Below are 27,860 nucleotides of genomic sequence, written 5' to 3'. Positions count from 1 at the left end.
CTGTCCGGCAATACTGGGAGTTGTTGTTTTTCAACAGCTGGAGGCACCCTGTTTGGGAATCACTGGTGTAGAATACCCCTATGTCCACCCCTATGCAAATCCCTAATTTAGGCCTCAAGTGCGCATGGCGCTCTCACTTTGGAGCCCTGTCGTATTTCAAAGCAACAGTTTAGGGCGACATATGGGGTATCGCCGTACTCGGGAGAAATTGCGTTACAAGGTTTGGGGGGCTTTTTCTTCTTTAACCCTTCATGAAAAGGAAATGTTGGGGTCTACTCCAGAATGTTAGTGTAAAAAAATTAAATTTTTTACACTAACATGCTGATGTTGCCCTATACTTTACATTTTCACAAGAGGTAAAAGGGAAAAAAAGCCCCCCAAAATTTGTAACGCAATTTCTCCCGACTATGGAGATATCCCATATGTGGGTGCAAAGTGCTCTGGGGGCGCACAACAAGGCCCAGAAGGGAGAGTGCGCCATGTACATTTGAGGTGATTTGCACAGGGGTGGCTGATTGTTACAGCGGTTTTGACAAACGCAAAAAAAACAAAACCCCACATGTGACCCCATTTCGGAAACGACACCCCTCACGGAATGTAATGAGGGGTGCAGTGAGAATTTACCCCCCACAGGTGTCTGACGGATCTTTGGAACAGTGGTCCGTGAAAATGAAAACTTGTACAGCCCACTGTTCCAAAGATCTGTCAGAGACCAGTGGGGGGCAAATGCTCACTGTATCCCTTGTTATGTTCCTCAAGGGGTCTCGTTTCCAAAATAGTATGCCATGTGGTTTTTTTTTTTTTTGCTGTTCTGGCACCATTTGCTCTCAAAAAGCCAAATATGACTCCTTCTCTTCTGAGCATTGTAGTTTGCCCATAGTGCACTTCAGGTCAACTTATGGGGTACCTCCATACTCAAAGAGAAGGGGTTACAAATATTGGGGGGTATTTCCTGCTATTAACCCTTGCAAAAATGTGAAATTTGGGGGGGAAACACACATTTTAGTGGAAATTTTATTTATTTTTTTTACATATGCAAAAGTCGTGAAACACCTGTGGGATATTAAGGCTCACTTTATTCCTTGTTATGTTCCTCAAGGGGTCTGGTTTCCAAAATGGTATGCCATGTGAGGGTTTTTTGCTGTTCTGGCACCATAGGGGCTTCCTAAATGCAACATGCCCCCCAAAAACCATTTCAGAAAAACGTACTCTCCAAAATCCCCTTGTCGCTCTTTCCCTTCTGAGCCCTCTACTGCGCCCGCCGAACAATTTACATAGACATATGAGGTATGTGCTTACTCGAGAGAAATTGGGCTACAAATATAAGTATACATTTTCTCCTTTTACCCCTTGTAAAAATTCAAAAATTGGGTCTACAAGAACATGCAAGTGTAAAAAATGAAGATTGTGAATTTTCTCCTTCACTTTGCTTCTATTCCTGTGAAACACCTAAAGGGTTAAAATGATGACTGAATGTCATTTTGAATACTTTGGGGGGTGCAGTTTTTATAATGGGGTCTTTTGTGGGGTATTTCTAATATGAAGACCCTTCAAATCCACTTCAAACCTGAACTGGTCCCTGAAAAATAGTGAGTTTGAAAATTTTGTGAAAAATTGGAAAATTGCTGCTGAACTTTGAAGCCCTCTGGTGTCTTCCAAAAGTAAAAACTCGTCACTTTTATGATGCAGACATAAAGTAGACATATTGTATATGTGAATAAAAAAATTTTTTATTTGTAATATACATTTTCCTTACAAGCAGAGAGCTTCAAAGTTAGAAAAATGCAAAATTTTCAAATTTTTCATCAAATTTTAGGATTTTTCACAAGGAAAGGATGCAAGTTACCACACAAATTTACCACCATGTTAAAGTAGAATATGTCACGAAAAAACAATCTCTGAATCAGAATGATAACTAAAAGCATTCCAGAGTTATTTATGTTTAAAGTGACAGTGGTCAGATGTGCAAAAAACGCTCTGGTCCTTAAGGCCAAAATGGGCTTGGTCCTGAAGGGGTTAAGGACCAGGCCATTTTACACCTTAAGGACCGGAGCGTTTTTTGCAATTCTGACCACTGTCACTTGAAACATTAATAACTCTGGAATGCTTTTAGTTATCATTCTGATTCTGAGATTGTTTTTTCGTGACATATTCTACTTTAACTTAGTGATAAAATTTTATGGTAACTTGCATCCTTTCTTGGTGAAAAATCCCAAAATTTGATGAAAAAAATGAAAACTTTGCATTTTTCTAACTTTGAAGCTCTCTGCTTGTAAGGAAAATGGATATTCAAAATATATTTTTTTGGGGTTCACATATACAATATGTCTACTTTATGTTTGCATCATAAAATTTATTAGTTTTTACTTTTGGAAGACACCAGAGGGCTTCAAAGTTCAGCAGCAATTTTGAAATTTTTCACAAAATTTTCAAACTCACTATTTTTCAGGGACCAGTTCAGTTTTGAAGTGGATTTGAAGGGTCTTCATATTAGAAATACCCCATAAAAGACCCCATTATAAAAACTACACCCCCCAAAGTATTCAAAATGACATTCAGTAAGTGTATTAACCCTTTAGGTGTTTCACAGGAATAGCAGCAAAGTGAAGGAGAAAATTCAAAATCTTCATTTTTTACACTTGCATGTTCTTATGTTCTTGTAGACCCAATTTTAGAATTTTTGCAAGGGCTAAAAAGGAGAAAATTTTTACTTGTATTTGAAACCCAATTTCTCTCGAGTAAGGACATACCTCATATGTCTGTTAATTGTTCAGTGGGCGCAGTAGAGGGCTCAGAAGGGAAGGAGAGACAAATGGTTTTTGGGGGGCATGCCGCATTTAGGAAGCCCATATGGTGCCAGGACAGCAAAAAAAACACATGGCATACCATTTTGGAAACTAGACCCCTCAGGGAACGTAACAAGGGGTAAAGTGAACCTTAATACCCTACAGGTGATTCACGACTTTTGCATATGTAAAAAAAATATATATATTTTTTACCTAAAATGCTTGGTTTCCCAAAAATTTTACATTTTTAAAAAGGGTAATAGCAGAAAATACCCCCCAAAATTTGAAGCCCAATTTCTCCCGATACAAAAAACACCTCGCATGGGGGTGAAAAGTGCTCTGCTGGCGCACTACAGGTCTCAGAAGAGAAAGAGTCACATTTGGCTTTTTGAAAGCAAATTTTGCTCTGGGGGTATGCCGCATTTAGGAAGCCCCTATGGTGCCAGAACAGCAAAAAAAAAACCACATGGCATACCATTTTGGAAACTAGACCCCTCGGGGAACGTAACAAGGGGTAATTTGAACCTTAATACCCCACAGGTGTTTCACGACTTTTGCATATGTAAAAAAATATATATTATTTTTTTACCTAAAATGCTTGTTTTCCCAAAAATTTTACATTTTTAAAAAGGGTAATAGCAGAAAATACCCCCCAAAATTTGTTAGGCAATTTCTCCCGAGTACGGCGATACCCCATATGTGGCCCTAAACTGTTGCCTTGAAATACGACAGGGCTCCAAAGTGAGAGCGCCATGCGCATTTGAGGCCTAAATTAGGGACTTGCATAGGGGTGGACATAGGGGTATTCTACGCCAGTGATTCCCAAACAGGGTGCCTCCAGCTGTTGTAAAATTCCCAGCATGCCTAGACAGTCAACGGCTATCTGGCAATACTGGGAGTAGTTGTTTTGCAACAGCTGGAGGCTCCGTTTTGGAAACAGTGGCGTACCAGCCGTTTTTCATTTTTATTGGGGAGGAGAGGGGGGTTGTATAGGGGTATGTGTATATGTAGTGTTTTTTACTTTTTATTTTATTGTGTGGTAGTGTAGTGTTTTTAGGGTACAGTCGCATGGGCGGGGGTTCACAGTAGTTTCTTGCTGGCAGTTTGAGCTGCGGCAGAAAATTTGACGCAGCTCAAACTTGCAGCCGGATACTTACTGTAATCCTCCGCCCATGTAAGTGTAGCCTGTACGTTCACATTGGGGGGGGGGGGGGGGGGGGACATCCAGCTGTTGCAAAACTACAACTCCCAGCATGTACGGTCTATCAGTGCATGCTGGGAGTTGTAGTTTTGCAACCGCTGGAGGCTCCGTTTTGGATACAGTGCGTACCAGACGTTTTTCATTTTTATTGGGGAGGGGAAGGGGGTTGTATAGGGGTATGTGTATATGTAGTGTTTTTTACATTTTATTTTATTGTGTGGTAGTGTAGTGTTTTTAGGGTACAGTCGCATGGGCGGGGGGTTCACAGTAGTTTCTCGCTGGCAGTTTGAGCTGCGGCAGAAATGTTGCCGCACCTCAAACTTGCAGCCGAATACTTACTGTAATCCTCCACCCATGTGAGTGTACCCTGTACATTCACATTGGGGGGGGGGGGGGGGGGGGGGAGGAACATCCAGCTGTTGCAAAACTACAACTCCCAGCATGTACGGTCTATCAGTGCATGCTGGGAGTTGTAGTTTTGCAACAGCTGGAGGCACACTGGTTGTGAAACACCGAGTTTGGTAACAAACTCAGTGTTTTGCAACCAGTGTGCCTTCAGCTGTTGCAAAAGCTACAACCCCCAGCATGGACGGACAGCGGAAGGGCATGCTGGGTCTTGTAGTTATGCAACAGCTGGAGGCATACTACTTTGGCTGGGGATGCTGGGGATTGTAGTTATGCAACAGCTGGAGACACACTGGTTTGCTACTTAACTCAGTGTGCCTTCAGCTGTTGCAAAACTACAACTCTCAGCAGTCACCGACAGCTGGGATGCTGGGAGTTGTAGTTATGCAACCAGCAGATGCACCACTACAACTCCCAGCATGCACTTTAGCTGATTGTGCAAGCTGGGAGCTGTAGTTATACAACAGCTGAAGGTACACTTTTCCATAGAAAGAATGTGCCTCCAGCTGTTGCAAAACTACAAGTCCCAGCATGCCCATAAGGGAATGCTGGGAGTTGTGGTGGTCTGCCTCCTGCTGTTGCATAACTACAGCTCCCAGCATGCCCTTTTTGCATGCTGGGAGCTGTTGCTAAGCAACAGCAGGAGGCTGTCACTCACCTCCAACGATCCTCGCCGCACAGGTCAGTCCCTCGTCGTCGCCGCCGCCGCTGCTCCTGGGGCCACGATCCCAACAGGGACGCCGGGAATCGGGGTCCCCAGCACCCGGGTTGCACGTCCCGCACCCGCTCACGTCCTCCGGAAGAGGGGCGGAGCGGGTTGCGGGAGTGACACCTGCAGCAGGCGCCCTGATTGGTCGGCTGGCAATCCGGCCGACGAATCAGGGCGATCGTGAGGTGGCACCAGTGCCACCTAACCCCTGCTGGCTCTGGCTGTTCGGGGCCTTCTCTGACGGCCCCGATCAACCAATAATTCCTTGTCACCGGGTCACTGGAGACCCGATTGACCCGGAATCCGCCGCAGATCGCTGGACTGAATTGTCCAGCGATCTGCGGCCATCGCCGACATGGGGGGTCATAATGACCCCCCTGGGCGATATGCCCCGATGCCTGCTGAACGATTTCAGCAGGCATCGGGCACCGGCTCCGCTCCAGATGGTTGCGGGGGGCCGGTAAAACACATGACGTTCTCATACGTCATGTGTCCTTAAGGACTCTGAAATGGAGACTTATGAGAACGTCATGTGTCCTTAAGGGGTTAAAGTGCTGCTTTATACAGCAACTCACAAATGACGTCTTCTCTAATTTGCATTGTTGCCTTCTCTTCTCCATCTGGTCCAGACCAATTCCAGGCTGTTTTATTCTGACAGATTATGGCCTCCTCATGCTGCTGCCATCTCTAGGCTCTGTCATTGTGATGCCATGTGACTCCTTGTTAGATTGAGTTTTGTGGTCATACAGCATTAGTTCAAAGTGAACACCGGGAATCGAATATAAATCTTAAATTTAAAGAAATCAATGTAATCTTTTCAAGACTGAGGCCCTATGGTAGTCAACATCATATTAACTGTGGAATTATCACAAGAATCCAATTAAACAGCTTGGAGCGAGAACGATAAATTATTGCTGATTAAATGAAACATTCGCACTTTCATAGTCAGGAGGGCACTGAGAAGCAGAATCTGGAACAGGTGGTATCTTGTTTTGCGGAGGACCACCAGCTTTATGCTCACCATAATGGGTAATAAATCCAAATTAAATTAAATAAAAATTACATAAACAATCTCTATTCTCTTCAATTTTGACACCATATGGTCTCCCTGCTGCCAGATCGATACTCTGCAGCAGTGATTCTAATAGCAATGCCTGTAATCTGCATGTCCTACTGAATAACAATATTATTTCCCTAACACAGCACGCTCCCTATGCATGTTAGGACAAGGCAAAGTGCTCTACACCCCTATTGAGGCTCTCAGTAGGCCAGAAATAGCCATTTTTTTTATAGCGATTCGCTGCAAAAATATTCGACCCACACCGAATAGTTTCGAAAAAATTTGGCGAATATGCCAAATTGAATTTTTCAAAAGTTCGCTCATCTCTAGCTATCGTGCACTATTTGGTGCACCAGATACATGGCTCAAAAGTAAAGTACTAGGCACATATCCATGTGGAAAATTCTCTGAATGCAGATATGTGATACCTGGCAAACGTAATGTAATACAGTAGGGGTTGTATATATAATTACATGCCAATGTCGAAAAAATTATGGGGTAAAAATTTTAGTCCCCTCAAAAAATGTTTGCAGGAACATGTGGCCGATATTGTCAATGAAAGAAATACGCCAGTCGCCATACATTTCAAATAATATCACAATAGCAACAGTAGTGGTTTAAGGGCAGAAGTAATTGAAGTAGTCAAGCCCCCACAGAGAGGGGGAAAATGGGATAAACTCCTACTTCAAAGAGAGGCAGAATGGACCTTTTAGAATACAATCAGTGAAGCCCCAAGGTCTGAATGATTTCATTTCCTATTACTCCTTGCTTTTTTATAATATAGATCGGGTGGAGATAGTGTGATACTATAGGTTAGGTTGTATAGGTTACTTGAATCAAATGGTTAAAAAACAATGCATTTGGTAATAATCAGTTAGCGGGCAATCCCTTGGTGATACAAAAGTATCCAAATATTTTATCTTATTTATTCTTACATTTTAGCTTCCTGTGAAAATTGATATTATTAAACATCCCAATGAAACAGATGGCAAAAGTACTGCTGCCCATGCAAAACTGTTGGCACATGAAGATGTGACTATGTATACATACCCATCTATTCCAGACTATGACAAACAGATTCATGAAGTAAGTTAAATTCAGAATGATAAAGTAAAAATGTGTAAGTTTGTCAGATTAGAGTAAAATTTAAGTCTGTGTATCTTCATCTTTTTAGGTTGTACTGGTATTTCCTGGTCCAAGCGCAGTCTCCCTTAAAGATGGGCTTAAGTATCTGATTCAATATAATCAGAACAAGGATTTATTTGAACCAAATATTAAACGTCCAAAATTAGATACAGACACAGGTGACACAGAAGATAAAAATATGAAGAATGCTGAGGAGTTGTATTCATTGACAGCACATGGAATCAGACAAACAAAATAATATCAGATGAGCGGCTTCAAGGTAATAAAGTAGTATCATTAGGAGACTGAATAGTACATCTGCCTTTATGTGAGGGGGGAGTCTCTACCGACAATGTAAAATTATAAATAATAAGAGTTATATGACAATTTACAGGTAGATTTGTTACAATAAGAGTTTTGGCACAGATGCTGATACTGTAATAACCTGATTTTCAATATCCTAGTTACATAGTTTGTATGGTTGAAAAAGAAAAGACAAGAGACAATCTAGTTCAACCTAAAACCCTACTGTGTTGATCCAGAGGCAAAGAAAAACTCATGTGGCTGATGCCAATTGCCAGTTCCTTCCTGTGTCCAATAAGGCAATTAGAATAAATCCCTGGATCAATGTTCTATTCACATAAATCTAGTATCCATAACTTGTAATATTATATTTTTCTTATACTTTGCCAAAAATAAAACCTGCTTTTTGCAATTTTATTTTATTTTTTCTAGTATGTAATTTGACCAAAACCCAATTTTTGAGTCCCTTCTCTCTGTGCTCGCATCATAGACATGCAACCAGCAGCCAGGGACCTGCCAACAATGGTGGACATCAGCGATCACGCTGATGCTCGCCATTAACCCTTTAGATGCCCTGACCAAGATTAATCAGCTCACCTGCAGTAAAGTCGCAGTGGTCTGATCAGTAAAGATGGCGATTGGAGCTCTACTTATCTGTTCCCAGCCAGATCCTGCAGTCTTATTCTCTCATCTGCCTTCTAGCAGACCAGAGAAGTAGGTTGCAGATAACACAAAAAAATAAGATTTTAATAAAAGTGAATAAGCCCCTCCCCAATAAAAAAACTAAATTCCCCTATTTTCCCATTGTACAAAAATTGTAAAACATTTAAATAAATGATACTTTGTATCGCCCAAAATTGCATTTAGTTTTTATTTCCCACAATACATATTTTATTTATTGTCCACCATGACAGCCACCAGGAGACATGGTCCCATAGGACCTAATAGGAACAGAGAGGTTAAAAGCCCCTCCAATCCCACTCCTCAGTGTTTTCCTGTTCCTACTAGGTCCAGGACAGAGGTCTGGGTTCCGTTTCTCTTTTTTTGGACTCTGGTTTATTTTATTTTTGCTTGTGCCCTGGACTGGTGGTATTGGTCCCTTTAGGGGGTTCCTTACCCCATTTAGCCCTTTGGTCGTGAAGGGTTTTTCTCTCTGCCTCCTGGGTAGTATTTGGTACTGCGCTCCTGTAGCTATATGTCCCCACATCGGGACATTATCTAATTGGTTCCTGCTGTCCGTGGAAATCCCCATGATCGTGCGGGCTTCTCTCACCTCCTGAGGTGATGTGCTGGCTGTAGTTGCGGTCATTCTCGGTGTCTCATGCTCCTGTTTTAATGGTGGCCGGAAGTTCACAGGAGTCAGTGTTCGGCAGTAAATTTGGTCCGGAGGAAGCTGGTGTAATGCACCGGCTTCCAGAGTTCTGGCCTGTACGGAGACGCAGTCGGGCGGAAATTACGTCAGAGGGTGCAAAAATTCAAACGCCTGTCGCATAAAGGTAGGAGAATCCAGCTTTTTTCAGTGTCCATGTGTGTGCTGACACCTGCCATGGAGTCTCAGGCTTCCTCCAAGGTGGATCCTATTGAGCAGCTTGTTTCTCCAGCTACTGCAAGTCTGTTTTTCCTGCATTTTGGCCTCTTAGTTTGAGACAAGGAACCTGCCCAGAAATATAGGTCAAAAATCATAAAATGTGTGGTGTCTTTTTCTAAATTAGAAAAGAAAATGTTGAGCGGCTCACACCACTACAAATTATATACCGAGGTAGCCTGTGTTGCACTTACCCGTCCTGCCAAAAATAGATAAATATAAAATAGCAAAACAGTCCTCTAGAAATATAAATTCAAAAATGCGCAAAATATGACCAGTATATCAGTAGTTTATTTATTGCTATCAATAAAATGACATAACATAGGTGTTCCAACAGGGCCCTTGCCGGAAACACACATAAGAATTATAAAAAATGTAAAAAGAATATGGAAAAAATAAAATAGTTTCTGTGACCGCATGTCAGTAGCCACCTATAGCTGTATATATAGCGCAAATAGTAACTTAATAAATGTCTCTTAATGGATGTATTAGATCCCTCTCAATATCAACAGGTAGTGGAATAATAGTTGGATTGATATTGTCACAAGTTAAAGATCCACTGTAAGTCCCCAATGTGAGATAGTAAAATTTGAACATACAACTAGGGATCGACCGATTATCGGTATGGCCGATATTATCGACCGATAATCACGATTTTGGGCATTATCGGTATCGGCAATTACCTTGCCGATAATGCCCCGCCCCCATCTAATTGTGATGTGGTACGGGGTCTTGCAAGTGCGAAATGTGTTTGGAACTTGCAAGACCCCATACCACCTTGCAAATAGACTTCATTCTTTATTTGTGGCCTTGCAACAGCTGCAACCCCTCCAATTTTGGACTACTGTGTAAGCGTACGCATACCTCTGTTCTACTGCACGAGGACGCTGCTTCCTGACACTCGCCCCACCACCTTCTAAAGCTCTGGCCAGACGCCACTCTGTGCCACTCCGCGGGATCACTACCGAAGGCTCTGGACACGCAGACATCCATCTACCCAGGCTGGCCAGTGCCAGTCTGCGCTCCAGAAGGAGGACATTGCGCGACCTTCATATGCAGAGAATCCACGGGTGGTGAGTGGTGCAGTGAACCGGTGAATGTTCATATTTTACTATCTCACATTGCGAACCTTACAGTCCATCTTTAACTTGTGACTACAGTGGATCTTTAATTTGTGACTATATCGATCCAACTATTTATTCCACTACCTGTTGCTATTGAGAGGGATCTAATACATCCATCAGGAGACATTTATTAAGTTACTATTTGCGCTGTATATCCAGCTACAGGTGGCTATTGGCATGCGGTCACAGAAACTATAATTATTTTATTCTTTCCATATTCTTTTTATATTTTTTTAAATTCTTATGTGTGTTTCTGGCAAGGGCCCTGTCGGAACACCTATGTTATGTCATTTTATTGATAGCAATAAATAAACTACTGATATACTGGTCATATCTTGTGCATTTTTAGAATTTATATACCGTACCTAGAGAACTGTTTTTTTTGCTATCTTATATTTATCTTTTTCTAAATAACCAGAAACTAATAAGAAACAACTGTGCAAGCTCTGCATAAGTAAACCCACTATTCCTGTAGACATGAGGGTTCTTTGGTGGCATTTAATTTAAATCCTGCTACAAGTAGCCAAATGCCGGTTAATGTACCTGCTTCAAATATCACGCTACCAGTATCTTGTATCTTATGTGATGTTACTGGATCATGCTCCTGCTATATTCCTGCTATCTTCTGCTCCAATCAGCTCTATTTTGGAAGCTGTCCAGAGTAGGAGCAAATCCTCATGGCAAACCTATCCTGCTCAAGACAGTTCCTGACATAGATAGAAGTGTCTGCAGAGAGCACTGTGGTGGGACAAAAAGGAAATTCAAAAAGAATAGAACTTCCTCTGTAGTATACAGCAGCTTATAAGTATTGAAAGGATTACGATTTTTAAATAGAAGTAATTTACAAATCTGTTTAACGTTCTGGCATCGGTTGATTAAAAAGAAAATGTTTTCCAGTGGAGTACCCCTTTAAATGCCTTACCCCTTATTATGAAGTCTGCAGCCTTTTTGGTGGATGCTTTTCCTGACACCCTGAGATTGTCTGTCAGTCTGGGCTGCGGCTCTATCAAATTCAGCCTGTCTGGTTTTATGGTTAAAAAAAACTGGGATGGAGATGTGGAGTCTAAAAACTAATTGTTCTCTCTGTAAATTTCTTTTTGGATCAGTCTTTTTGTGCATCCTAATATTTCCCTACCTAGCAGGCTTTTAGACCATATAGGTCCCTTAGTTCTGAGAAAAACCCTAGAGGCCAGGGAAAGATAAGGTGACATCCAGGTGACATTTTCCCCCAAAAAATCACAGGGATACTTATTTAACCAACCCTCCAGTACTTCTAAAAAAAAAAGCCTACTCAGCAATGACTATTTGTGGTGAGTGGGAGACAGACTCATATTTCCTTTCAAGCTTGTAAAAATTCCTCATACATTAGCTGCACACTCAATGCTATAAAAGACTGATTGCTTTAAGAGTTTTCCAGTCTGCCTCCTTATCGCCTAAAAATTACAAAAAATCAGTTGGGTGCAGGACAGTCAGCCTTAGAACAGGAAGTGTTGTCCTTGCTTTAACCCCTTAAGGACCTTTGACGTACGCATACGTCATGACACCCTAGTACTTAAGGACCCATGACGTACGCGTACGTCATGGAGAATTCCGGCCCCCGCCGCGCACTGGGTGGGGATCTGACCGGGATGCCTGCTGAAATCATTCAGCAGGCATCCCGTGCAAAGGCCCAGGGGGGGGGGGGGGGGGGGGTCATCAGACCCCCCATGTCGGTGATCGCGGCAAATCGCAAGTGAATTCACACTTGCGATTTGCGCAATTCCAGGTCATTACGGGTCTATGGTGACCCGGAATAGAAGGGGGATCGCGGGTGTCCATGACACCCACAATCCCCCTGAAGGGACGTGACAACCAATAGCATATTGGGGGCGGAGGGGGTTAACTTTCGTTTTCCCCATCCTGCCCACCCACAATAGGCGGGTCAGGACGGGGAAACCCGACGGGGACCGGCGCCGAAGATCCACTTACAGATCCGGAAGCTGCGGGCGACAGATCGGCGGGCGACGACGTCGTGCGGTTGGATCCTACGGAAGTCGGTGAGTTGCCTAGCGACATCTGGAGGGTACAGTCTGAGACCACTAGATGGTGGTCTCTAACTGTAGTCCTCCAGATGTTGCAAAACTACAACTCCCAGCATGCCCAGACAGCTGTTTGGGCATGCTGGAATATGTAGTTTTGCAAAAGCTGGAGGGCTTCAGTTTGAGACCACTATCTAGTGGTCTCTAAACTGTATCCCTCCAGATCTTGCAAAACTACAACTCCTAGCATGCCCAAGCTGTTTGCTGTCCGGGCATGCTGGGATTTGTAGTTTTGTAACAGCTGGAGGACCACAGTTTGGAGATCACTTTGCAGTTGTCTCTAAAACTGTAGCCCTCCAGATGTTGCAAAACTGCAAATCCCAGCATGCCCAAACAGCTGTCTCGGCATGCTGGGAGTTGTAGTTGCGTACCTCCAGCTGTTGCATAACTACATCTCCCAGCATGACGTTTGGTGATCAGTACATGCTGGGAGTTGTAGTTTTGCAACAGCTGGAGGCACACTGGTTGGAAAATATTGAGTTAGATAACAGAACCTAACTGAAGGTTTTCCAACCAGTGTGCCTCCAGCTGTTGCAAAACTACAACTCCCAGCATGCACAGTCTGTCAGTATATGCTGGGAGTTGTAGTTTTGAAACAGCTGGAGGTTTGTTTATTTATTTATTTTTTTAAGTGGAAAACAAGGGCAGGTTTATAGTAAGTCTCTTGCTTCAAGTTTGGGCTGCGGCAAATTTTTTGCAGCAGCGCAAACTCCTAGTGGGAAACTCACTGTAACATGCCAGTGCGAATGTACCCTAAAAACACTACACTACGCTAACACATAATAAAGAGTAAAACACTACATATACACCCCCTTACACTGTCTCCCCCCCCCCCCCCCCCCCCCAATAAAAATTAAAAACGTATTGTACGGCAGTGTTTCCGAAACGGAGCCTCCAGCTGTTGCAAAACAACAACTCCCAGCATTTCTGGACAACCACTGACTGTCCAGGCATGCTGGGAGTTTAGCAACAGCTGTAGGCACCCTGTTTGGGAATCACTGGCATTGAATACCCCTATGTCCACCCCTATGCAATCCCTAATTTAGTCCTCAAATGCGCATGGCGCTTTCTCACTTCAGAGCCCTGTCGTATTTCAAGGAAACAGTTTAGGGCCTTCAAATCCACTTCAAAACAGAACTGGTCCCTGAAAAATTTCGATTTTGAAAAATCAGAAAATTGCTGCTATACTTTGAAGCCCTCTCAATTTTTTCATCAAATTTTGGAATTTTTCACCAAGAAATTATGCAAGTATCGACAAAATTTTACCACTAACATAAAGTAGAATATGTCACGAGAAAAACAATCTTGGAATCAGAATGAAAGGTAAAAGCATCCCAGAGTTATTAATTCTGAAAGTGACAGTGGTCAGATGTGCTAAAAATGGCCGTGTCCTACAGTGAAAATTGGCTGGGTCCTTAAGGGGTTAAAAGGAGGTACTAGTCCCAGTCCCCTGGGAAGAAAGAGGTCAGGGATTTTATTCATTCCTCTTTCTAGGGAAAAAAAAAATAAGAAAACCAACAACTCCTATCGCACCATTATCAGCTTAAAACCAATAAACAAATTTCTTACCTACCACAAGTTTAAAATGGAAACTGTAAAATCCACTGTAAATCTACTATAAAAAGACTGTTACATGGTGGTGTTAGACTTAAGACGCCTACCTACACGTCCCTATCCTTCAGGACCATCAGAAATACCTAAGAATAGCGGTAACAATAAACTCAGAGGTTATGCATCTAAAATTCTGTGCCCTACCTTTCAGTATTGCGGTTGCACCAAGAGTATTTACAAAAATTCTCTCAAAAATGGCGGCTCATATCCGAAAAGGTGTAGGCACCTTCATTCCATATCTGGACAACTTACTTTTAGTAGGACAAACAGAAGCAAGATCTTTCCTTTCTCACACCCTGCAGAGCCTAGGAAAGTTGGGTTGGATTATAAACTAGAAAAAGTCTTCCGTAGTGCCTGTCTAGAGAAAACTATTTTTAGGGATTTTGCTAGACTCCAGCGTACAAAATTCCTTCCTCCTCCAGAAAAAAATTTGAATCTTTCAAGTCCTGCAGCTTGCTGGGTATGCCACTTGTGCAAAGCCAGTTTACGGGCAAATAGATTTATATCCTTTACCCAATCAAATTCACTGAACCTAGGTACAGGGGTAAAGGACAGACCTCTTCTCAGGAGAGATTCTTCCGCTGCACTTAAGGTATAGGATGAGAAATTAAAAATTTGCATCCTATCCTCTTCCTGAGTATCAGTCAATGACTGCATCTCCATTCTACCACTCGCTGTCAGTTGTGGATTGTTACCAGTTAAATTTATTACATCCCCATTGGCTGGCTGCCTACACTCCCTGTCACTGTTGATTGCCCACACTGGCTTGAGTCATCCCTAAAAAATGGGGTTGTGAGAGGGGGGCATTCATCATATTTGGGTTGAGAGAAGGTTGTTGTAACCCTGCCATGCCTAAAGGGCGTACTGGAAGCATGTTTTGGGCCATCGATCGTTGACCTGTACTCACAGGTGCCAACTGAAATCTTTGTTGTGGCATCATACCCATTTGTTGAGATGAGCCATAGGATGAAGCATAATTTCCAGATAGACCACATGTTGGATTAACCGTATTGTCTTTTTTCACTACTGGTTTCTTTTGATTATAGGGATACTTCCTCACAGGACCTTTTTAAAGTCTGATCTTTTGTATTTGCGTTTAGTACCCGAGTTGTTACTAGAATCTGAATGATATTCAGTGCCTGAGGTATCTGACTCTGATCTTACTTGTTGTTGCTGAGTCTGGGGTCTATTATAGGTCTTGTATGTTTGATTCTTCTCTTTATATGTATATATTCTACCAGTAGAGAAATCCATATAATCTCTAATATACTTCTGATGTTTCCTTTTCTTAATTTCGCTTTTAAACACCTCAAGGTTTCTCTGTAGTTTTTGTTCCAAAATACTATATTCAGGGTTAGATGAAAAACCCTGTATTTGTTTTATTTCCGAGTCTAACTGATTGGTAACTTTTTGGATGTAACCCCTCTCGTATTCAAGTAAATAGTTCACCAATCTAAGGGAATTCTCCGTCTGTAGACGTTCCCAACCTTTAATAAAATTCTCGTCTTCTTTGTGCGTGCTTGGTGTGAGGGGAGACCTCAACCCTCTATATACCAACTGTTGTTGGGAGTATGTCTCCAAACTGGAGACCTCCCACCACGTCCGAATATAGGATTTGTATGTCTTATTTAAAGTTTTGAAAGCTTGGTGTATGTCCACCTGGTTAAACGGTAAGTTCACTACTGAGAAAACTTGAGGTGCCTTTGACTGAAATATATCCGCATTCATGGGCTGAGATAGAAACCCAGACATTTCTGGATGGAGCACTTAGAGCAAGTATCTAGTACTTGCTTGTATAATCAAACCAACCAAGTACTCCTAAGTGTCTCAGGGCCAAACAATGAAAATTACAATTTTAGGGACAAGTCCCCAAGGACTGCCCTAAACTAGAGACCACTTAATTAAATTATTAAAACTTAACTTTTTTTCCAATTTCTCAAAAATAAATATGAATCGTGCTTATTGGTACCATAGTGAATAAATGTTAAAAGACCGGCCATCCACTAGGTGACTACAACTAGAATGATCCTTCCAGTGTGTTTTGTGAACAGTGTCACTGTGGGAACCTGAAGTTCCTCTAGACAGTGCTGCCACCACTGACCAGAGAGAACCCCCACACACTTGCAAATATTGCTATTGTGTCACTTGGATGCCGTTTTTAAAAACATTATAGCCCCTCCTGCTGAAGTTTCGCCAGTGTACCCTGGCTTTTTCAAAGAAATGAGGACAGGCATACCATGCATCTAACGTACTCTTATACACTGGCTAATTAGCCCCTATGTGCATCATTTCCTGTGCGCTCACTCCCCTCGGTTCTACATCATAATAATGCGCTATTATCCACCAATCCTATCTATTGTTTACATCCATACACTGCTCTTAAGCCAATCCTGCATTAGACCTACCTGTGATGTCACCTGCAAGGGCTCCGGTGTCCCTATCTGCATCCGCTACGTCATCCTACATGTCTCCGCCATATCTGCCCAGAGCCGATCATGTGACTGATCAGCTGACGGCCTTCCATGTCGTGAATCGCGGCCGCTGCTTGCCTCGCGCCTGCGCATCACTGATCTCCCCGGCACTCTCCGTATTGCGCATGTCATAGGACTTAGTCTCTGCCACAGCATAGTTTAGCAATGCGCATATCCTTAGACCGAGTCTAATATACTCACAGAGTCTCTTATTTATACTGCATCAAGGTAGGTATTAGGGACAAACTATAAGCACTTATGGATGACTGCTTAAATGTATTTCTTATTCAGCATTTATTGGAATGTCAAGATGTTAATCAGGCAAGTATTGAGCATAATTAAGTCCCTCCTATGGTCAATATAATCAATCCAATTATTTAATAAAGTCCTAATAGACCCATATACATATAAATCCAAACCTCTTCTTGATGAAACCATTGCTCCACACATTTAATTAGAAATACAGTGAATCAATATAAATATATAAAATAATTCATATAGTGCAATATAAATATAATAGTGAATACTAATACCATAAATGTATATCTTGTATACAAACAAAAAAACATAAGTGTCAAAATTAATATTTGATGGACCAATTCCTTAGAGGATATTCATCTGAGGTCATATATTTACGGTTATTCAGGTATTATTCATAAATACTAATGTTAATACTTAATATATCAACATAAGGGAAAAGAAAAAATAGGGGGGGGACAGAACTGAATTTCAAAAAATGTTTTTTTATTATTATAGGGCATTATGCCAATGACTCCCAGTACTCATATCTACAATTGCCTGAGACATGATATAATTATATTCATGGGCTACTTAGTAACCCACCAATTCATACTGCTAACTGTTAGTGTATTTATTACCCCCAGGGTACACTGGCGAAATGTCAGCAGGAGGGGCTATAATGTTTTTAAAAACAGCATCCAAGTGACACAATAGCAATATTTGCAAGTCTGTGGGGGTTCTCTCTGGTCAGTGGTGGCAGCACTGTCTAGAGGAACTTCAGGTTCCCACAGTGACACTGTTCACAAAACACATTGGAAGGATCATTCTAGTTGTAGTCATCTTTCTAGTTGCAGTTAACATTTATTCACTATGGTACCAATAAGCACGATTCATATTTATTTTTGAGAAATTGGAATAAAAGTTAAGTGGTCTCTAGTTTAGGGCAGTCCTTGGGGACTTGTCCCTAAAATTTTAATTTTCATTGTTTGGCCCTGAGACACTTATGAGTATTTGGTTGGTTTGTATAACTTTCTGGCACCAGTTGATTAGAATTTTTTTTTATAAAAATCACTGAAGCACCCCTTTAGCAAAGTGGCCCAAATATACATACTGAAATAACTCTCTGCCTGATAAGATCATACCCATTCTTGCTTCCTAAAAAGTCTATGCACCAGCTCAACACAGTCTAGTAACCTGCATCCTTTCCCCACCCACTCCTTTGATCCTTTCTCTCTCCCATTGTTCTTCTACTTTCTTTTCTCTTACATTTGTTACCTGAGAGCATTGTCTTATTTCCTCAGTGAGATGTCTGTTGCTTTGCGAAAACCTGAATCCGTTTCAATAAGATGTTGGGTGAACGTTCTTAGGTCATCTTCCTATGCTTTTATATCAGCACTGGTTTATGTATATAAACCACTTCTGTGCTGTCTATTTTGTATCTTCCTATTTGATGAACTTTTAAAAAATAGACTGCTTCAAAAATGTAAAAATTTATGCAACTGATCAGACTTTTGACACATCTAATTGACATGTTCTAAAAGTCATTTTGACGTTTTCTGTAGCACTTTTATGCTAAACAGAGGCTGGGCCTAATTTAGCAATTAGATGTTGTAAATACAGTTTTGCTTATTACCAAAGACTTGTATAAAAGCAGACCTAAATCTTTATTTTAAATCTGTGCTTTTTCTCTGATCAGCAGATTTGTATTGTATGAAAAGCTGGGGAAACATTTTTGCATTCTTAATCTAGATTGCATGTTTCAAAGGAAAAACAGCTAAAATTTATAAGCTTTGAATCTGACAAAAGCGAGAGGCGACAGACATAGTGTAACAGAGGAATGTGAAAATGTGTTTGTTTTCTTTTACATGCAATTATGTTGCTTTATTTGCCATGACGTTGATTTTCATACAGTGATAAGATTGAGGATGATGGTTAGGTCTGTATTGGAAGTATTCAAATATAAAATCATGAAAAGAAAAACTGTAATGAAATATTCATCACACGGGACAATGATTTATTTTCACAACCTGCCCCACACATGTAAAAACAGGAGATTGATTGATTTAACATCTGCTATTTACCATTGTTTTCTACTTAACCAGCAGTGTTTCATTTTTCTTGTTCTTTGACAATGCATTTGTGTTACTATACAAGAATGTGGTGTGGTGTCTGGGGTGTTGAAACGGTGTAGCAGGGTCTGGTGGTATTAACCCTGTGGGGTAAGGTGTTATTAACCCTTGATTTGTTGTGATGCCAGGATGTGGTTGCTTTCCGTATAAGGCCCTGCCGACAACCAACCCAGAAACGGCAGGCAATAAAGGAATGTCCACAGCAGGAATTGTACGATAACTGGAACTTCTACTTAAGCTTCTTATGAAACAGTCTTTACAATTATGCAGTTTCTCTAGAGGCAACCAGGATGCAGGATACCTCACAGGCTTGCTGGGACTTGTAGTATTGAGATTTATGCAGGCCACTGTACTACTCAACTCAAATATACAATTAGTAGCAGTCACTAGAATTGTAGCTAGAGCTTGAGAACTCACGTTTTGAAGTGGCTGCAGATGACATGAATTTAGTTAGTATATGCTGAGATTAGGATTTCTTTAGGTCCAGATCTCAAGAGAGCTAACGGAGAGACTACAGCCCCATATATACTAGGAGGGCTGGACTAAAGCCCATTATTTGCAAAGCCTGTAGGTCCTGTACCCAGGGAACTCTGGGTACATCACATGACAGTAGATCACATGACCCAGGAAGGTCCTATATATTTGTACAACTTTATATACACTGAACAATATGCACAATATATTTACAATGCATTTACATGAAGCAGTAACTGATGAGCAAGGGGGGGGGAGCCCTGCAGGAGAGCCCTGTGGACTACAGGGACTCTTCCTGAGGGGACTTGGGAAGGTTACAGGACCATGTACTGTACCGGGACATCACATTGGTATGCTATCTTTAGCTGAGTCAGTAATCAATAGTTGGTGATGCCAATGGATAATTTGTTCAGCTTTCCTGGCTGTTGACACACTTACCCAGTTCTAGGACATGTCTCAGGAGGGCACTGAGCGCGCCCTCACTCATCATGCATTGACTTCTTCCCTGAGTCTGTTGTGCGGGGTCTCTTCATCTAATCACTGCAGCCTACTCTGTAACCCCCTCTTTTCTGTTTTCAGACATGAGTCTGATATGACAGCATTAAGCACAGAGGAGTGCTATTCCAGCCCTCACTTACTGGACTATATCCCAGCTTGTGCTTCAGCTTGGACAAAGATGATGCTGCAGCCAGACAGGATTATGTTCTGGATGGTAGAGAGACTCCTAGTGGTTGTTCATATGTTTTGAAACCCTTTTGATTCTCACAGTGCCCATTTAAAAGTGGTTTTTCACACAGCAGGTTTGTTACTAGTAAAACACACCTGGTCCCACAGGTGGAACATACATCTAGTAGACCGAAAATGTATTGTACGAAAACTCCTCCTTTTATCTTATTGAGCAAATGAAACCTAATGGGTTGGTACCAAAATAGTTTCACCGTAGCCCAAAGTCTCACCCCCCCCCTCCACATGCGTCTGTCTAAACCCCTCCAGCACGGTTTGTGTTTCAGTAAAGATTTTAGATTTTATATCAAGCATCTGAACTGATGAGTGCCCTTGTCTACTACATCTGTACTAATTTACACAAGACTTTTACCTGTTACTAATGAGCACCACCTGTTATGCTATTGCACATGGAGCTGCACCTTATGGGATATACCTGATTCCTTAGTGGGGAGTTGTGATTATACAGGACTGTGCCGAGTCTGTTTCTCTTTGAAGAATAGGCACTTACCATAAGGTTGACAGACTGGTTGAACAGAGGTGGCCATTAATTGCAACCCTGTCAGACCTATTAGGCAAACCTATGGGAGGGGGAGTGATAGCTGTCACGCCCCCTCCCATAGACTTGCATTGAGGGGCGGAGCGTGAGGTCACACTGGGCGGAGGCGTGATGTCACACGCCATCGGCCCTGTGGTCGTCGGTAATCAGACCCGGAGCGAACATGCTCCGGGGACTGATTACAAACGGGGTGCCGCGTGCAAGATCCCGGGGGTCCCCAGCGGCGGGACTCCTGCGATCAGGCAATTTATCCACTATCCTTTGGATAGGGGATAAGATGTCTAAGCACCGGAGAACCCCTTTAAACGTACCGTATATACTCGAGTATAAGCAGAGTTTTTCAGCACGATTTTTCGTGCTGAAAACACCCCCCTCGGCTTATACTCGAGTGAACTCCCCCACCCGCAGTGGTCTTCAACCTGCGGACTTCCAGAGGTTTCAAAACTACAACTCCCAGCAAGCCAGGGCAGCCATCGGCTGTCCGGGCTTGCTGGGAGTTGTAGTTTTGAAACCTCCGGAGGTCCGCAGGTTGAAGACCACTGCGGCCTTCAACATCATCCAGCCCCCTCTCACCCCCTTTAGTTCTGAGTACTCACCTCCGCTCGGCGCTGGTCCGGTCCTGCAGGGCTGTCCGGTAAGGAGGTAGTCCGGTGAGGAGGTGGTCCGGGCTGCTATCTTCACCGGGGAGGCCTCTTCTAAGCGCTTCGGGCCCGGCCTCAGAATAGTCACGTTGCCTTGACAACGACGCAGATGCGTCGTTGTTAAGGCAACGGCTCTATTCCGGGCCGGAAGCGCGGAGAAGAGGCGCCCCCGGTGAAGATAGCAGCCCGGACCACCTCCTCACCGGACCACCTCCTTACCGGACAGCCCTGCAGGACCGGACCAGCGCCGAGCGGAGGTGAGTACTCAGAACTAAAGGGGGTGAGAGGGGGCTGGATGATGTTGAAGGCCGCAGTGGTCTTCAACCTGCGGACCTCCGGAGGTTTCAAAACTACAACTCCCAGCAAGCCCGGACAGCCGATGGCTGCCCGGGCTTGCTGGGAGTTGTAGTTTTGAAACCTCTGGAGGTCCGCATGTTGAAGGCCGCAGTGGTCTTCAACCTGCGGACCTCCGGAGGTTTCAAAACTACAACTCCCAGCAAGCCCGGACAGCCGATGGCTGCCCGGGCTTGCTGGGAGTTGTAGTTTTGAAACCTCTGGAGGTCCGCATGTTGAAGGTCGCAGTGGTCTTCAACCTGCGGACCTCCGGAGGTTTCAAAACTACAACTCCCAGCAAGCCCGGACAGCCGATGTAGTTTTGAAACCTCTGGAGGTCCGCAGGTTGAAGACCACTGAGGGCGAATGATGAGAAGAGGATGATGAAGGGGGGGGGGGGGGTGTGGGGATGATGAAGGGGGGTGGGGATGATGAAGGGGGGGGGGTGTGGGATGATTACAAGGGGATGATGAAGGGGGGATGTGTGGGATGATAAGGGGATGTGTGGGATGATGACAAGGGGATGATGAAGGGGGGATGTGTGGGATAAGGGGATGTGTGGGATGATGACAAGGGGATGATGAAGGGGGGATGTGTGGGATGATGACAAGGGGATGATGAAGGGGGGATGTGTGGGATGATAAGGGGATGTGTGGGATGATGACAAGGGGATGATGAAGGGGGGATGTGTGGGATGATGACAAGGGGATGATGAGGATGTTAATGACGGGTCTGGATGATGACAGGGGGGGATGAGGTATTTCCCACCCTAGGCTTATACTCGAGTCAATAACTTTTCCTGGGATTTTGGGTTGAAATTAGGGGTCTCGGCTTATACTCGGGTCGGCTTATACTCGAGTATATACGGTATACATTTTCCTGCATGTACTTATTTTTTCCATAAGTACGACAAAATCAAACCTATATAAGTAGTATCATTTTAACTGTATGGACCTACAGAATAAAGATAACGTGACCTTTTTACTGTAAAATGTACTGCGTAGAAACTGAAGCCTCCAAAAGTTACAAAATTGTGTTTTTTCTTAAATTTTGTCCCACAATGATTTTTTTTTTTTTTTTTTTCGTTTTGCCGTAGATTTTTGGGTAAAATGACTGATGTCATTACAAAGTAGAATTGGTGGCGCAAAAAATAAGCCATCATATGGACTTTTAGGTGAAAATTGAAAGGGTTATGATTTTTAAAAAGTAAAGAGGAAACGAAAAATGCAAAAATGGAAAAACCCTCCCTCCCCAAGGGGTAAACAGCAATGTTTTTTTATTTTTTATTATTGAAACAAGTTTTATATTTTGCATAATCTAACAGATTGATCTATTTACTACACAACCCAGTAGGGGAGAGTTGCAACTAAAGTCACTGTTCCTAAACCATGCATAAGTTGAAACATTTTTATCGATAATTCATTAACAGTATAAACAGAATAATCTAATTTATGAATCACTTGTTTTCAATTGGTATATATTGTTGGTTAAGCGAAATAAGCATTTCAAATTTTTTTTTATTCTAACTGTACTAGGGTTGGTGAGTGTTGAATTAACAGAACGAAAAACATCCTTTTGGCGGCATCAGAAGGGATCACCTGACACCTACCTTTCAACAATAGAAGCTATTTACTACTTTATGATAGACTTTCACACACAAATCCAAGAAAAGGACTACAATGGGGAATATGACAATCTCCTCTTCTTTTTCTCTTTTATGTTTAAACTCGTCAGAGATGCCAAGCAGGCTGCTGGAAAGTTGTAACACATGTTTTATAGGCAAGTTATTTAAGACTTGAAGAGGTCATATCGTGACCAATTTAAATATAGAAGTATTGTATTCATATTCTGTCCCCAACTTAGTTTAAAAGAGGTGTGGAAAATTGGAGTGAAAACCAGAATTACTGAGATAAATCCTGATTTTTCTATGAACAATAAAACCATGCTTTTCACTATTTTGTGTGTGTTGTTGGTTTTTTGTCTTCCCTTTAACAGCTCTTCAAAATTATTTGCTTGACTCTTTCAGGGAACATTCAGTTCAGCAGGAACTGGATGACACACTTATGCATCATAGCTTTGTTTTATACTGCAGTATTCCAGGAAAAACTTTTTTATATATATATTAACTGGCTCCAGAAAGTTAAACAGATTTGTAAATTACTTCTATTAAAAAATCTTAATCCTTCCAATAATTATCAGCTGCTGAAGTTGAGTTGTTCTTTTCTGTCTGGCAAAGAACTGTCTGTTCTTTCTCTGCTGACATCTCTGCTTGTCTTGGGAACTGCACTGAGTAGAAGAGGTTTGCTATGGGGATTTGCTTCTACTCTGGACAGTTTCCGAGACAGGTGTACTCAGAGAGCACTTAGAATAACTCAACTTCAGCAGCTCATAAGTATTGAAAGGATTACAATTTTTTTATAGAAGTAATTTACAAATCTGTTTAACTTTTTGGAGCCAGTTGATATAAAAAAAAAAGTTTTCTCCTGGAATACATATATATAAAAAAAAGTGTTTTTCCTGGTGTTTTTCCTGGATATCCCCTTTAAAGTGTACTCGTGATCTTGTTAAGTAGTATAATCCTCCCAGTTCACTGCCCCATCATGATAAACCACCCCCTGATTTGTATTATTTTTTAAGTTTTCTACCTTGATATTGCTCTGTATTTTCACCTCAGTCTCAGTCAGATTCACAGACTGGGAAGGGGTGTTCCCCATCAGGCGTGACATCATCTGAAGCCATACTGGGGAGAACTTCCTCCCTCACTCTGCAACACACAGCCCAAAGCAGTTCAGTGTGTGAGCTCTGATTGGATAAGTCTGCACACACACACCCCTCAGCATTTCCTGATTTTGGACTTCTGCCAGGCCAGCAGGAGTCCAAAGTCTGTGCAAAAGATGGGGGGGGGGAAATGTGCTCTGGACAAGTAGGGAGACACCTAGTGGCAGCTTTTTTAAACACAAAACAGAATACTTAATTTAAAAAAAAAAAAGTATGTTAGAAAGATTTTTTTATTTACCATAAGGAGTGCAATAGCAAAAATAAGTTTTAATGAGTGCCAATTTAAATTTGTTTCTGGATTAAAAAGAAATGTTTATCCCTCCTGAAACCTACCTAATAGAAAAACAAAATGTATACCACAATGCTGATGTTTGCCACTAGCCCTCCAGCAATAATTATGTAATGTGCAGGGCTCATGTGACATGTATGGCATGTGACATTATTGCAGAAGGTCTTGTGGCACTAGAGTGGAGACAATTTGCTGGTCAGTAATGTAGGAGTTTGAAATTAAAAAAAGGATAGACCTCAATGATTAAGGATGTGTTTTTGAAGTGCTGTAAAAGAGGTTTTCTGCTCAAAACCACTCTTAGGCTGGGTTCACATCACGTTTTCTCCCATATGGGAGTGCATACGGCAGGGGGGGGGAGCTGAAACCTCGTGCTCCCGTATGCCTTTCTATGCGCTCACATATGTAATTAATTTCAATGAGCCGGCCGGAGTGAAATGTTCGGTCCGGTCGGCTCATTTTTGCGCTGTATGTGATTTTTCCCCGGACCTAAAACTGGTCACCCACGGTTTTAGGTCCGGTTGTAAAAGCGCATATGGTGCAAAAATGAGCCGACCGGACCGAACATTTCACTCCGGCCGGCTCATTGAAATTAATTACATATGGGAGCGCATAGAAAGGCATACGGGAGCACGAGGTTTCAGCTCCCCCCTGCCGTATGCGCTCCCGTATGGGAGAAAACATGATGAAAACCCAGCCTTAGGCTGGGTTCACATCACGTTTTTGCCATACTGTTTTCAATCCGTTTTTCTAAAGAAAACCATATTTCCAAAAAAAATACGGATGGAACAGTATGGGAAAAAGTAAACAGTATGCGTTTTTAAACCGTATACGGTTTTTAAAAGTACATACAGTTCCGTCCGTTTTTATAAAAAAAAAAAAAAAATAAATAAGTTTTTGAAAATGTCAATTTTTAATGGGAGGGGTGTTGGGTGGGGACTTTATGATGCAAATGCGCATGTGCAAAGTAAAAACCGTATACTGTTTCCCGTATAGAACCGTATACATGTGCGTTTCCCATTGATATCCATGTTAAACATGGAGGTCAATGGGAAATGCACATGTATACGGTTCCATACGGGAAACCGTATACGGTTTTACATTGTACATGCACATTTTCATCCTAAAGTCCTCACCCAACACCCCTCCCATTAAAAATTGACATTTTCAAAAACGTATTTTTTTTTTTTTTTCGAAAAACGGACGGAACTGTATGCTCTTTTAAAAACAGTATACAGTTTAAAAATTCATGCGGTTTACTTTTTCCCATACTGTTCCATCAGTTTTTCTTGCCATACGGTTTTCTTTCCCACATAAATGCCTTATGTGGGATTTTCTTCTTCGAAGATACAGCTGGTGAAATTAGTATGGAATAAATCATAATTTCTCTATCGGCTCCATTGGGGGACACAGACCGTGGGTGTATCTTGCTGTCTATAGGAGGTGTGACACTATGGCAACAAAAAAAGTCGGCTCCTCCCAGCATGATATACCCGCCTTCAAGCTCTGAGGTAATCAGTTTAAGCTTAGTGTCTAAGGACGTGGACGGTTCTGGTTTGCTCCAGACCAGGTCTACTGTTTTGTTTTCCTAGTATAGGGACGTGTTAGTTTTTTATTCCTTTTTCTGTTTTCAGGGACTAAGGGACTGCGGTTCCCAGTCTCCCCATTGTGAGTAAGGGGGCACAGACATTACGTATATGCGCTGTTAACCCCCCCCCCCCCCCCCCCTTTCTCCATAGGTACGGAGCTTGGAACCTCTGGCATCTGGTTTTTGGCCCACCTTCAGTTTATGGGGCTGGTTTATACAGGGGCTGCATTTTTTATTGGGGGAGCAGTGGCACCTAAGGGGGCATTTATGTAGGGCATGTGTTTTGGGGCACTTAACTATGTTGTGTGTGTGTGTGTGTGGTGCTTGGTTCTACTACCCCAGCGCATTATATGCAGCTGTCAGCCGCGGCGCTGTTTCGGGCCGGGCGCTCTCAGTGCCGGTTTACTTTCATTTTCCCTCAGTGCCTTATTCGCGGCTGACAGCCTCGGCGCTGCTACGAGCCGGGCGCTTCAGCGCCGGCTTACTTTCACTTTTGCCGGCCTTCTCTGCCGGCGTTTAGGCCGCCCGCCCTATTCCCCCGAGCGCTATGCAGACTTGACATGGCGCTCGGGACATGGAGTGCGCACCATGGCGGTTCTTCTTCGGCCGTCTGTAGCTCCGCCCACACGGTCCTGGTGGGTCCAGCCACTACTCCAGCCCGGGTTTTCTTCCCTGACCCGGTATATGGCTGACTTGACCCAATTCTCCGTTTCGGTGGCTGAGGCCTCACGGGAAGTGGTGTCCACCTTTAAGGAGTCTTCTCTTGCAGGACCCCTGGGAGGGCCGCTTCTCGTCTCCTGGTACTTCACGCTCTCACAAGTGTGCTAGGGGTGCCTCGTCTGCATTGAGTCTTTAGATAGATGAGAGCGTTCCCCTCGCTGGCCCGCCCCCCCCCCCTCCTCTGTCATTTGGGCAGAGTCGCGTACCCAGTCTGGGTCACCCACTTCCAGGGCCACCTCTGCTCCTCATTCCCCTGATGAACTGGTGGACGAGGCTTCCGAGGCGGCATCTGACTCAGAGGACCGCTCGGACTCATTGCAATGGTGAACTCATTGGTGACAGCCATAAGAGACACCTTTCACTTGGAGGACCCTGGATCTTCGGATGTCATCCAGAAGTATCCTTTCATCGTGCTAAGCCAGCACCTCAATAGTTCAGCTCTCACGCTGACTTTGACATTCTGGTATCCGCAGGGAGACATCCAGACAAGAGGTTCCCGGGAATCAAGACAATTCAAGAAGGCGACTAAGTTATCCTTTTGACAAGAATTTTGTCGCTTAGGTGGTTTCTCCTCCCTCTGTGGATCCACCAATCTCCCGGATCTCTAGGGCGACTACACTGCCTCTGGCAGATGCTGCCGCCTTCAAGGGTTCCACGGACAAGAAGGTAGAATCTTAGCGAAGTTCGCTTCGGAAGCAACTGGCTCTTCTCCTCTTCCCATCTTCGCCTCGACATGGGTGTCCAAGGCCCTGTCGGAGTGGTGCCAAAACCCCCATCAGGATATCTTAGCGGGATTCCTCCCCAGAGGATCTTCCTGATCTGGCTCTCAAAGCGCTAAAGTTGGCGATCTTCTGTGTGCATTTTCCATGCAGTCAGCCCGTTGTTCTGCCTTTGCTGTGGGTCACCTAGCTGCTCTCCGCCGATCTCTGTG

General features: G+C 43.0%; 1 protein-coding gene across 1 annotated transcript in view; it reads left to right on the top strand.

Annotated features, from left to right (window-relative positions):
* The window catches only part of DTWD1 (DTW domain containing 1), a gene marked incomplete in the record, with an annotated part of 29,820 nt that extends 6,308 nt beyond the window's left edge, over positions 1 to 23,512 (top strand). The window contains 4 exon segments of the mRNA XM_056572241.1: positions 7,104 to 7,247; positions 7,336 to 7,498; positions 7,501 to 7,566; positions 23,093 to 23,512. Coding sequence (XP_056428216.1) covers positions 7,104 to 7,247; positions 7,336 to 7,498; positions 7,501 to 7,566; positions 23,093 to 23,322 — 603 coding nt within the window.
* Between the last annotated feature and the right edge of the window lie 4,348 nt (positions 23,513 to 27,860).

The sequence above is a fragment of the Hyla sarda genome, chromosome 4 (genome assembly GCF_029499605.1).
Source record: "Hyla sarda isolate aHylSar1 chromosome 4, aHylSar1.hap1, whole genome shotgun sequence".
NCBI classification, from domain to species: domain Eukaryota; kingdom Metazoa; phylum Chordata; class Amphibia; order Anura; family Hylidae; genus Hyla; species Hyla sarda.
This window is presented reverse-complemented; position numbering and strand designations above follow the sequence as displayed.